The 12,961-nt window shown below is 40.1% G+C and overlaps 1 protein-coding gene across 15 annotated transcripts in view; it reads right to left on the bottom strand.

Annotated features, from left to right (window-relative positions):
* Positions 1–12,961, bottom strand: part of LOC101463811 (ELKS/Rab6-interacting/CAST family member 1) — a 157,767-nt gene that overhangs the window by 93,030 nt on the left and 51,776 nt on the right. For all 15 annotated transcript variants that reach the window (XR_013093956.1, XR_013093957.1, XR_013093958.1 and 12 more), the window contains 6 exons: positions 12,215–12,382; positions 11,945–12,112; positions 9,329–9,466; positions 6,593–6,733; positions 3,530–3,670; positions 1,114–1,307 (listed from right to left, as the gene is read on the bottom strand). Coding sequence is in view for 10 of the 15 variants with exons in the window: in XM_004548203.3 (XP_004548260.3) it covers positions 1,114–1,307; positions 3,530–3,670; positions 6,593–6,733; positions 9,329–9,466; positions 11,945–12,112; positions 12,215–12,382 (950 nt within the window). In the remaining 5 variants the exon portion in view is untranslated. The remainder of the gene's footprint in view (positions 1–1,113; positions 1,308–3,529; positions 3,671–6,592; positions 6,734–9,328; positions 9,467–11,944; positions 12,113–12,214; positions 12,383–12,961) is intronic.

Below are 12,961 nucleotides of genomic sequence, written 5' to 3'. Positions count from 1 at the left end.
GTGATCCAATGCCGCAACTCTTTGATGGTGATTATTAGTGAACATACTCAGCTCTGTCCCATGTGGAAAGGGCTGGCAAATACAAGAAAACCTGACGAGAGAAGATCTTTTTCAGTGTTATACACAACCTATGATGAATGAAGTATATGTGTAAGATGCTGTCGGTCATTATTTTTTATCTAATAATCCAGATTTATGAATTTGTTTTGCATGTTTTTCATCTAAAATCCAAACTTCTTACCCTGTGGCTAATGCTTCATAGCCTTTTCCACATGGGTGGGGGTTATTATCACAGTGCTCTTCTGACAAGCAAAGTGAGTTTCTTTCGTGCAGTGGTCAGACAAATAACTGACTGACAGAGCTGTCAGCCACTCACGTGCCCAGGTAGTCCCATACTAGCCCCCCCATTGGCTGCTGAGAGGCAGCCGGGGCAGGGGCCTGTTTTCGCGACTGCTGAGAACGCCACAGATGAGAGGCAGCAGGATTTCTGGGATGTTACGGGATGTTATGAGCGCAAACACACACAAAAAAAACCATAAATGCACTCACACCAATGCGAACCAATGTGAATATACACATATTTGTGTATAAACATGGGAATAAGAAGGGGAATGGATGGAGAGATGAATTAGGGTGCAAGAAATAAAGGAGAAAATGGTAGGAGGAAATGGGAAGAAAAAGAGGGAGAGGAATGAGCCTGCAACAACTAATGAGTTCGTCTTACAGGAAAGATCACCAATGACTCTAATCGGCTTCAGATTCAGTCAGAAAATAAAAATAATGGGTGGTAAAGTGGAATCTGAGACAGTCTTTCACACAACCTAGAGACAGGTCAGTGACACCCTGAATGAATGAATGAGGCTTTAGCAACTGATTTCACAGTCACAGCCAGCAAACTCCAGTAGCCCCTTACAGCCAGTGGAGGAATACAAATTTTTCCATCGGGACCGATCTCTAGGCCTGTGTGACTGAGCCTTAGATAAACAATCATTTCACCAATAAACACAATTTATCCATTGATTTAGGTTAAAGGAAAGAGATACACAAGTATTAAAAGAAAACTGCTCAGTGTCGATAATTGTTTAATCTACCATATTTATCATCCTTTCTTACCTCTCTAGTTCATGAATCTTTTTCTCCTTGTCATTCTTTTCATTCTCCATCTCCCTGAGGATCTCGAGAAGTCGTTCCACCTCAGATTGGGCCTTCCCAGCCTCCTCTTTGCACCGGGTCACTTCCTGCTCAAGGCTGGAGATCCGCTCAGAGAGTTCAGCGTTGGCCTGAGACTCTGCCGCTGCACTCTGAGCCTGGAACAGGATTTAATTATTAAAAATAAACCAAGTGTTAGCTTTCAAAATGAGGTGACCATCACGCGATTGAAACGATAAGCTCAAACCAAAAAAGGACGTGCCAGTAACAACATGTGTGGAGGGTGAGCTGGATGGATTTCAAAAAGATGCATGCTTTTAGAAAATTTTTAGTGGAAGTGTTCCTCTTAAATAAAATGACATTTAGCTCTAAACATCAGGCTTTAGCGGTAAGATACAAGATTTGTATATGTCAGGTTTTAGATACTGCATTTACAGTAGCATATAAAGCAAACTGTTGAAATAGACACCCCAGTATTGTAGAAATTATGTACAAAGCATGTTACACATTTTTTTAAAGGGCTCTAATTGTTTCCAAATATTCCTAGTGTTTTTTTCCATGTTTTCCACTCCAAAAAACTCAAAAAAAAATTTCTGTTTATTACTAGCGAGAAATGTGAAGACCTGTGCTGAATGTATGTGCACATCCTTCACCTTAATTTAGCAGATAAAGTCTGAACAACAGTATTTCTTCAGTTCTGAGCAGTCTCATACTCAGCGAAACACAATACTGTTTTCTTCTGAACATTTCCAACAGGCGTCTGGGATGCCAGGGGACAAACAACACAGGTTTTGTGGCATAATATAAATTTTCATTAACCATTTGTATTGCAATGGCTTCATTCTAGTTTTAGCTGATTGTTTGGGGGACTTTAATTTCTCAGTCAGCTTACTGTGGTTTTTCTTTTTTTTGGTCCACATGTCTCTAACAAATCTATGATCGCCTCTTATAAACTTTTATAGATTTTAGATTTTCAATTGTAAGATTTTCAAGACTAGACAGGTGTGGTTCTGATGCTAAAAGCTTATATTTGTATCAAATTAATATTTAAAGTAATGACTTTTAAGAATGCCACGTTTGACACAATTCACCAAATCTAAGAAAGATGTCATCTAATAAACAGACGTTTATTAGATGACATCTTTCTTAGATTTGGTGAATTGTGTCTTCATTTTTACCCCCATGTCAGACGATACTTTTAAACCACCCTCTGCCCTAACTGCTCTGAAATATCTGTTTCCCCATGGTAAGGAGAAAGAGATGATGAGGAGAATATAATATAAATGAAAGTATTAGGCATATGTGTTTCACACACTCGCAAATTGGCACACATATAACATTAACAAAAAAAGACAAAACCACAAGCTAAGTTTCTGGTAATTATTAGTATGAACGATGAGAAAAGGTGAATAAATTTAAAAAGCATCTAAGTTTTAGTGGCTCTCTTCTTTCTTCTGCTCTGTTCATCTAAACTTAAGACACAGAAAATGTGAGAAGAAGAAAGAAAAAAAACAAAGACAAATACAACAAGTTATAACCAGCTTAGAGGTTAGAACAGCTGTGTATATTTCCCAGAAGTAAATGTTGCTCTTGGGATGGACTTAGTATGTGTGTGTGTATGTGCGAATGCCTTGCTCCTACAATACATAAACCCTATTAGTTTTGGAAGTGTACAACAGTTTTCATAAGTCTTTATGTGGAGAGGAAATGTTTGAGAAGATCTGGGTGGAGCAGAGACAGAGAAAGACAAATAAAGGAAGAAAGAAACATCACGCACACAATGTCACATTCACAATTTTTCCATCCGCGTTACAGTAAAAGGAAGAGACTGAAATCAAGTCTGATGAGTAAAACACCACACATTCCCCCTTTTCTCTCACACACATATAACAACACACATGCATCCAGAAACACACACAGCTCTGGATACACATTCGGCATGTGATGGTGTGCTGTCTTCACCAGTCTGTGAAAGTGACTGTAAGGCTGTCAGCAAGCTGTCACACACACAACATTTTCTGGGCTGCTGTGTGGGAGAGAATACGTATGTGATATGCACACACACACGTGCACGTACACACTCTCTGCCTTCCTAGGAAGGCGCAAAAAGAAATGAGAGGTTAGGTTTAGTTTTCTGCTGTTTTCCATGCTTTAACTGTAGCTACTCTAAACAGCTTTTCACCTCTGAGTTTCATGCAGTAGATAATCTTGTAGTCGTCAGGAATGAGCCAAGAAAATTCCACCTGCTTTTGTCTAAATGCGGCCTACAACAGGTGACATAAAATCCCTCGTTCTCTCTTTGAAGGCATCAGCGTTTTTGCTTTCATAGCTCTATGAATAATTTGCCATTTACTTTATATTTACAGCCTTTTCAGCTAACCTTCTTTAGTTGGTTCTCCAGCTTGATGCACTCCTCTTTCTTCTGCTCCAGGTTTATTTCCAAACTTTTCAGCCTGTTGTCCTTCTTGAGAGTCGAGGAGGCCAAAGAGGAAGCCTTCTCCTTGAGATCCAACACTGATGTCTGGGTGGAGGAAAAAACATTGGAGACAGCTCCTTAATAGTTATTACTTATTTAGCTTATTCTTCACACCCATTAGAAAACAACAATGGATTAATTAAATTTTTTTATTTTTTCCAACCTATAACAATAATGTTATATTTAGCAAAAATAATTATTATGAGGTAGGGAAAAAACATTTGTGTGCTTCTGATTATATTACAGAAAGAAATTCTTATTCATAATATGTGATATTAGACAAACAGATTTAAAGTGATAATAATCTGCAAGCCCTTCTTAAACCCTTCAGTCATGCACTCTGTTTGTCATTGCATTTCCTGTGACCTGTCTCTTTTCGCACTCTCAGGCTCAATCCGTCTGTCTGTGAAGTCTCTCTTTTTCTTTCTTTTCTTGGGATTTCCTCTTTTGGTAGGCGCAGTGAAACAGAAACCAATGAGACCAGAAGGAGAGACTGTCAGACATGTAATTTTACCCATGACTGACAATAACAACTCTAGACTCCGGATCATCATGTTTGACTGGGCTTTGGTCAAAGAAACCTTACTCTGATTATATTTAGGTACGCATATATACTCCTGTTGTCAGACAAACCCCACATCTGCCTTCAGCAGCAGAGAGAGGAATGCTTGTTTTCTCTGAGAGTTTCCCATGTATTTCTGAAATTATATTATAGGACTGTGACAGGTTTTATGACCCCACAATCACTAAAATTAGTTTAAGGAATACAGTACAGTCAGACAGGGTACAGAGAACTTTTTACAGTAACAAGTAGAAAACTGCCCTTTTAAAGGAACAGCCTGAGTTTGGTAACTTTATCTAATCAATTTCTTGTTGAAAAAGATCAATAGGAGTCTTCATATCAAGAATACAGTACCTCTATGCTAGCCAGCCTGTCATGGTCCTGGGTCATTTTGACCCAGTGTTCTTAGGTTTCTTATGTTTTTGTATTTTGTTCTTTATTCATTCCATGGTTCCTAGGTTGTTCAGTTTAGTTTACTAGATTTGCCGTCGTGTCTTTACCCCCAGGGTCCCCCTCCACGTGTCTGAGTCCCCATGCCTTGTTTCTCCTCCTTGTGTTTTATTTCACGCTTTCCCTGGTCCGCTATGTCTGTGTTCTCTTCCTCTCTGGTCTGCGTCTCTGTGTACTTCCTGTTTTACTTTGATAGTCTCCCGTCTGTGGACGCCATTGTTGTGTTTACTCCTGCCGTGTCTCGTTACGATTATCAGTGTCACCTGTGTTCCCCGTGTGCTCCCACTTCCCTCATTAACCATCTGCGTATTTATGTCCGCGTCTCCCTCAGTTCTGTGTTGTGTTGTCCCACATGACTGTGTGTCCTGCCGTGTGTTTCCTCGTGAGTCAGTTCCTTTAGAATCTCCCAGTTTAGTTTTATATTATTTTGTATCGCCTTTAACTTCTGTCAGCAATAAAGTATTTTGAGTTCAGTCCTGTTTCCCGTGAGTTTGCGTTTGGGTCCAATTCCTGCCTGCACACAGCCTAATTGTGACACAGCCGATATCATTCTACACATCCAAATGTGATTGCTTTACCCTGCTTACAATTCTTGCTCCCTCTGCAAGCAGCTTTGCAACCCACCTCAACCCCAGCTCCTCATTTTCATGCTGCATCTAACTTTATCAATGCCATGTCTGATCCCTTCACTGTTTTTGTACTGGAATATTCCCACCTTGTGTTTTCCATATATGCATAAGGAAATCTCATCAACCCATCATTGCAGATGGCTGCTCCTCCCTGAGTCTTGTTTTGCTATTGGTTTCTTCCCTTTAAAGGTTTTTTTCCTTCCTACTGTCGCCAAGTGCTTGCTTAAAGTGGGTCATTTGATTGTTGGGGTTTTCTCTGTATTATTGTAGCTATGTTACAATACACAGTGCCTTCAGGGGACTCCTGTTGTGATTCTGCATTAAATAAAACAGAACTGAAATTGAAGAAAATCCTTTACAACAGAAAACTGCATTTCTACATGTATTGCTCTCTAAATTTCAATTCAGAATCAACAATTAACTTGACATTCATTTCTCTGGACTGTGGGAGGAAGCCGAAGTACCGAGAGAAAACCCAGAAAGTTACAGGGAGAACATGCAAAGTCTACCCAGAAAGGCCCCAGTCGCTCACTGGATTAGAGCCTTATATGCCTTAGTGAAATAACTAAGGCACATAGTTAAATTTGCTCTTACTGCAAATCCTGCAGTAAACAATAGTTTAGTTTTGACGGTGTCCCTTCTGATAGTTGTGTTACTTCTTAATTTGCTTTCTTGCCTTTTGGCTTTAAAGCAGGACCGTCAGTTACACTGCAATAGGCTTTCATAACAGAAAATCTATGTTAAAATATTTATTTTCCTTAAAGTAGATCTTGCATGTCTGATGTATAAGCTTAATATAAAATATGTATAAATGTTATGCTTCAGACTCATGTCAAGCTGACATCACCTTGGAATAGTTTTGCTTAAATGATCTAGGTGGGTTTATAGAGCTCAAAATCGGCATAACAGGTCCCCTTCTAATCTCAACTTCATGAATTGGCTAATAGTAACTTTTATTCTGTTGTGCTGCAGGGTGAATAAAGAGAAAACAGAGTCTGAGAATGCTTTGTCATTCTCTGCATCTCTCTGTCTTTGCCTCTGCTGAGGTGTTTTGTACAAATCACAAAGGTCACAGGCAGAAAAATTCAGCTCTGATCATTGTTTCTTTTGGTTGTGGGCCTTGGATTTTGTTGTCAGGGAAACATGACTGTTTCATCGTTGTCCTTCAGCGAAAGAACTCTGGGAGGATTCAAGGTCTGCTCTACAGTGATAGATCAATCACATTTTCTTGACAGGAACACAGTGAGGAAGGAGAGAGAATGTGTTTTTTTGACTTTTAGCACAAATATGGACGTGTGTTTTTAAATTCCTGAGTGTGTCTTCTACCTCACGGTCAGCCAGTTCAGCCTGCAGCTGGGAGACTTTCTCCCTCAGCTCTTTCAGCTCCTTCTTGATGGTCTCCACTTCCTCCCCCTTTTCCCGCTCCTCCCTTTCCCGCTGCTCCTTCAACCGCTCGATGATTCGCTCCTGGAGTGAAAAGAGAGAAAGGGAGAGAGAAGGAAGGAGATTGGAGTGAAAGAAGGTAGTCGAGGTAGAAGAAGTGATGGAAAATAAGAGAGGAAAAAAAATCACCTCATACCCTCCAACAGTCATTCACAGTCACTCAATATCAAGTTTCTATACTAATAACAGTCATATTAAACTTTATGTACATGGCAGCTTTGACAGGATCTAACAGCCAACAGCGATTTTAGGCCCATAATATGTTTTGGCAGAAGATGTAAAATTCACAACCACTAAAATACAATAACCGATCTCTATAGCTTGAGAAGAACATAGCGGCCCGTTCAAGTCAAAGTACAAAAGTTCACACGTGCAAAAGCAGTGCAAAGAGTGTATACTGGGTCTGCAGTGTGTTTTATTAAAATATTATTATTATGGGTCCTCATTTGACTTGTACAAAATAAAAGCGGTGGCACTTTGGCTAAAGGTTAGTTTAAGGTTGACTTTAGAAGTAGTGTTAAATCTTACTGCAATAAATTCAATCTCTAACTCTCATCCTATATTATCAGGAGTTGAGCTATCAAACCTGGCACACAGATACATCTTGAATGTTCTTACGTACATCAGATACTATGATCTCACCATATTGCCTAACATTGACCTGTTGAATGAGATAACATGACCCTTTTTATCATTTATGCATCTGTAACACTATAAAAGCATTGCATTTTTATAATTTCACAACAACAGCATCTCATTGAAATCCTCAAAGCTTGAATATTATCATGGTTTCTAAGCAGCCACTTGGATCTTAGATACACCTGCTCAACTGCTCATTAACACAAAAACTTAATCAGATAATCACATGGCAGCAACACAATATATTTAGATATACAGACATGGTCACAATTACCTGTTGAAATTCAAGCCAAGCATTAGAATGGGGAAGACATGTGATCTAAGTGACTTTGAATGTGGCATGGTTGTAGGTGCCAGACAGGCTAGTGTGTGTTTCAACACTTGTTAATCTATTGGGATTTTGCCACACAATCATTATAGAAAATAGTATGAAAAAGAGAAAATATCCAGAGAGTGACATTTCTCTGGATAAAAATGCCGTTTTGATGCCTGGAGGTCAGAGGAGAATGGCCAGAATACCCCAAGCTTATGGGAAGGGAACAGATACTTATAAAACCACTTGTTACAACCAAGGTATGCAGAACAGCATGTCTAAATGTGCAACACGTCGACCCTTGAAGCAGATAAGCTACAGCACCAGCAGACCACAGTGGGTGCCTCTCCTGTCAGCTAACGGGCAACTGAGGCTATAGTTTGCATAGAAAAAAGAAGATTGGAAAAACAGTGCCTGGTCTGATGAGTCGCAATTTCTGCCACGACATTCGTATGGTTTCCTGAACATGACAATGAGTTCGCTGTACTCAAATAGCCTTCAGAGTCACATCACGGACATCCAGCTGACAAATCTCTGTGATCCTGGAATATTATTTTCGCCATATTGTAGCAATGCTATGAAGAATTAAGCAATTAAAGAATTAAATAGTTACTATATCATCACTCTTATATTTCTCTTCCATCTAATTCTCTACCACCTCTATTTTTTCATATTTTGCACCTTGCACTTTAATGGTTAAACTCAATAGTTTGTAAAGACAAACCAATGAGGGTCTTCCTTAGTCAAGACTTTAATTAATTAATTAATTCTGGGTTTATTGGTTTTCGTGAAGAATACCACTGTAACATCAACATTCTTCAAAATAATTATGATAACAGAATGAGGGATGCAAATATTTCAGTCATGGTTGTTTCTACCGTTTACAGAGACAAAAAATACAGAATATAGCTGCAAACACCATCAAACATGAGTAATATTGTGCATAAAACTCAAGCACTGGAAAGTTAAAATGCAACATAATTCATCTCAGAAGCAGAAGAAGAAACGAAAGCAGGGCAAGGAGATAAAAATGGATGCAGAAAGGAAGAAAGCTAAAAATGAAAGGCGCCAGCAGAATGAAAATGAGAGGAAAAAAGCTTGTGAAAGCCGTGCAAGTGAAGCAGGAGTCGTCGGCCACATCATCCTGCCAACACTCACACGTCTAACTGACACCCTCAATATTAGTCACTGGACAATTAATAGGCCTGTTTCCTGTGCGCGTGCAAATGCAAAGGAGATTGAGTTGGTAACATAATCGTGCATAACACCGCAAAAATATATTTTCATCAAACACTTTAAAGTGTTCTGCCGCTCTAAATGTCGCTGGTTAGATTCCCAGAATCAGGGTTAAATCCCCACTGAGAGCAGAGTCATAAAACAGTCGGCTCTGTGGCTAAAGTACCTGAATGTCCAAACCCAAAGAGTGACCAATGAACTACTTTGAGCCATGTGGCTGCACATTGGACAGTTCCTAATCTTTTATGAACACAAGCTCTGGATGATTTAATAATGAAACAGCCAGTGTGATTATTGGTCGATTTCCATTTATCCAGAGCCATCTGGTCATCCTGTGGGTGGTCTGCAGTTTTGCTCATCAAGATTTTATTAATGCAACCTTGCTCAAGAGTTAAACGGTCGGGTGAGCGTGTACGTGCATGTGTGTATACCTTCTCAGCCAGAGCCTCCTCCAGCGTTCCCAGTGCAGTGTCTGTGTTTGAGGTGTCTGTCTGCAGAGACTTGACTCTGTCTTTCAAGCCACTCAGCTGTTTTTCTTTGTCCCTCAGTTGATCCTGGAGGTTCTCTATCTGCAGAAAGAAAAGGAGAGAATAATTCTGTGGGGTTTTCAAGAATAATTTGCGCATTGACCACTCAGTGAGATTTTGTTGGCAGCTCTATTGGCTCTAAGACTCAGCCAACGTGAAGTACTGTAGCAGGTGCTTTTAAGTCCACAGGAAACTGAACTTCTGCAGAAGAAATGCAAATATAGCAGCACATCTTAAACATGTGGACAAAGTGTGTGTATGTGTGTGTGCACATGTATCAATCTACATAAGCAACAACTTGAGCTTCAGGCAAGTCTGAGGCTCTTTGAGGGTTCAGGTTAAACTGCAGGGTGAAGGTTAGAATTACTGTAGGCTGGGGTTAGGGATAGTTTAGATGTGACTACACAGGGAAACCATTATGTAAATGAGGGTCCTCGCAAAGCTAGAAGTGCCAGCACATGTGAAGCTCTCTGTGTGAGAAAAAGGAAGGCGGGACAGAGAGTGATCACAGACAAAGATAAGAAGTTATGTCAACTTTGTGGTCTTCATTAAGAAATGGATGGAACAAAAGGTTGAACCATACAGAAATAACAGAATCAGGAGGAAAATAGAGCTTGAAAGCTTATGTAATGTCTTCATATGAGTGAACTTGGGTGGGATTATTGCACAATTTCAATCTCCCCCTCTTTATGCTTCTCTTGCCTTCCCCTTGCCAGAGAGAAAGTTAATCAAATGATTGGCAAACTCTCACAAAAAAAGACTGGAGTCAGATTGACATCACTGCAGGTGAGACACACACACACACACGCAGCACTACAAAAATTGCGAGCATGTGTGTGTGTGCTTGTGTGTTCATACAGTAAAACATTTCCAGCACCTCATTAATCAACTGTTGACCTGACAGGTTGACTGACACGTTCTCCACCTCCTCCTCCTCTCTGTCTCCTGTCTCACACATGCACATACACACATATGTGAACACACACTTGACATTGAGAGGCAGTGAGAGCCTTTGATCTGCATTTCCTGAACCTGACATACACACACACACTCACTCACTGCTTCTCTCTTGTCCTATTTTAGTTCCCAAGTCATCTGTGATAATGACCCAATACAAAAACAATGATCAGCTATGTCACAATGCTCCTCGCAGCAGAAATCATCTATGTACTATTAAAACACGAGGCGGAGGGCCACAAAACGGAAAGAAGGTATTTTTTGTGTTTTCACATGAAAAAAGGAGACCAAATTCATACTTTTTTCAGATGATATCAAGAAGGAATCAGCAGCATCTCTGCCTCCCTATCAGGCTCTGAACTGTTTTCCATTTGAAGATGGCAGAGGTCATCATTTATTAATCAAGAGGAACTCATTAGTATGCATCTAATGATTTTAAACACACTCTGTCTCTCTCCTCCCCCTCCCTGTCTTGCTTTATGTCTGTCTGCTTGATTGTCTGTATCAATTATCTGCACACAGTCTCCATTTCTGCATTTTTTTCTACAGGACACAAATGCTGCGACTGGGTGAGGGAGAAAATTAAGACGCAGAAAAGACACAAAAGACTGATGATGGAGGAATGCAACCTCACACTGGCTTCTCTGTAAGCTTTGCACTTACTGTGTTAGATGCAGTGGCCTAGATGACTGCAAGAATCCTCCTTTAGATATCCCCATTCAAAACCACTACAATAGCTGTTATGGTAGTTTGCTTAAATTGTCTTATTCCAAAAGTTCCACCAACATATCTGACAAGCACAAGAGTTTTTAGGATAGCAGGGTGAATGTGTGTGTCTGTATATGTGTGTGTGTAGACAGCCAAGACAAGGGGTCACTCTGGCCCATCCATCTAACTGACAGCATTACCGCAGAGATACTCACAAAAACTACATAGTGAAGACCAGGAAAAAGTATGCAGAAAACACCAGAGACTTCAGTTTTGCCTAAACGGCCTGTCTGTGTGCAGCTGTGTCTTTCTGCTCACCTGTCTGTCTGACTGTTTGTCTGTCAACGTCTGCTTGCATGCTACATGCTGTGTTAGAGCCCCATCTAGTGGTCATAGTATTAAATGTTGGCATATTCTCAGAACATCAATTTCTATCAGCATGAAAAGGAGTAAAGGTGTGTCTGCTTCAGCTCTAATGCATGTTATCCATTATCCAAAAAGTCTGAATATCGCAGTTTTCCTCTGGACACAAAGAGATGAAACTGACGATATTAGAGGTAATGGTGATGCTGGTTTATTTGGAAGTAAGCTAGTACTATGAGGGCAACATGACCAGAATCAGCTAAAAGAAAAAAAGTACACTGCCTATTGAGGCAGTGTACTTTAAATGTGTACTAAATTAAGGATAACACTCCATAAATGCTCACCCTGTAACATTTTAAACCATAACAGATGCAGTGCATTAACCCAGGACTCTACAATTACTGGTTAGCTCAGACCTAAAACAGGGATCACAAGGACTTCAACTTTGCTTTATGTGTCTATATTAATGGAGTGCATTTTGTGTGTTCTCACCTTCTTCTGTAGAACATTAACTTTGCGTTCCTTGACGTCCATCATGTCTTTGAGGTCAGTGATCTCTCCTTGCTGAGTGCTTTTCTCCTCCGTCAGCTCTGAGATCTGCTGACTCTTTTTAGAGAGGAGCGACTCCTTTTCCTCCAGTCGGAGACGCAAGGCATCCACCTGTGAACCCACAAGTAGGTACGCAAAAGTGCAAATAAACATTCACACACCAAATATCAACGGTGAAGAAGCAGAAAGGTTGTAATGAGGGTGTAGCTAAACCTCAGTCTGTAGTATGGCAGCTCTCTGTTCCTTGGCGGTTAGTGACTCTTTGAGTACATCCACATGTTGTTTGCTGTCAGAAAACTGATTGTTCAGAGTGTCCAGTTTGGTCCTGAGAGCCAGCAGCTCGCTGTCCTTACGGCTCAGCTCTTGCTTGGCCTGTTCCATCTGAATAACACAAAATATAAAAGGGACAGACAGATAAAAAAGAGCGTGTAAAGGTGTGTACTGGAGAGGACGATATGCTTTCTAATATCATATATAAGCATTAAAATGTACTACAAGCTTTGCAAAGTAAGCACTCAGTCCTAATGTTAGTTTTAGCCATTACTCTGCAGAAGATCAACTGTTAAAGAAGAAACAGGTACAATAATAAGAAGTGCTCGCAGCTGACTGATAATGCTTTTAAGATACAAATCTTTTTTTAAATGCACAACTTTACTGCTTTATTCAGAGGGGAAAGAACTTGTTATGGAAGATTGCAGATATTTTATTAAGGCCTGCAGACACGTCTACCCTTTACGAGTAAAAAGAGATGATGGTTGCGGTGATGGAGAGAGGTACAAGACTGCTACCTCATCCACATAAAAAGTGAAAAACAAGAACAGACCGTGGTTTTAAACTCATCCCTCTTACAAAGGTTAGTGTGTCAGTTTATCTCCTAAAGCTGTGACTATGATCAAATATATCTTGACACAATGAGGACCTTAGAAGAAAAGAACGGCCATTTATTTTAGTTCTTCTCCT

This window comes from Maylandia zebra, linkage group LG17, assembly GCF_041146795.1.
Source record: "Maylandia zebra isolate NMK-2024a linkage group LG17, Mzebra_GT3a, whole genome shotgun sequence".
NCBI lineage: Eukaryota > Metazoa > Chordata > Actinopteri > Cichliformes > Cichlidae > Maylandia > Maylandia zebra.
Note: the sequence above shows the minus strand (reverse complement) of the source record. Positions and strands in the feature narration are given on the sequence as shown.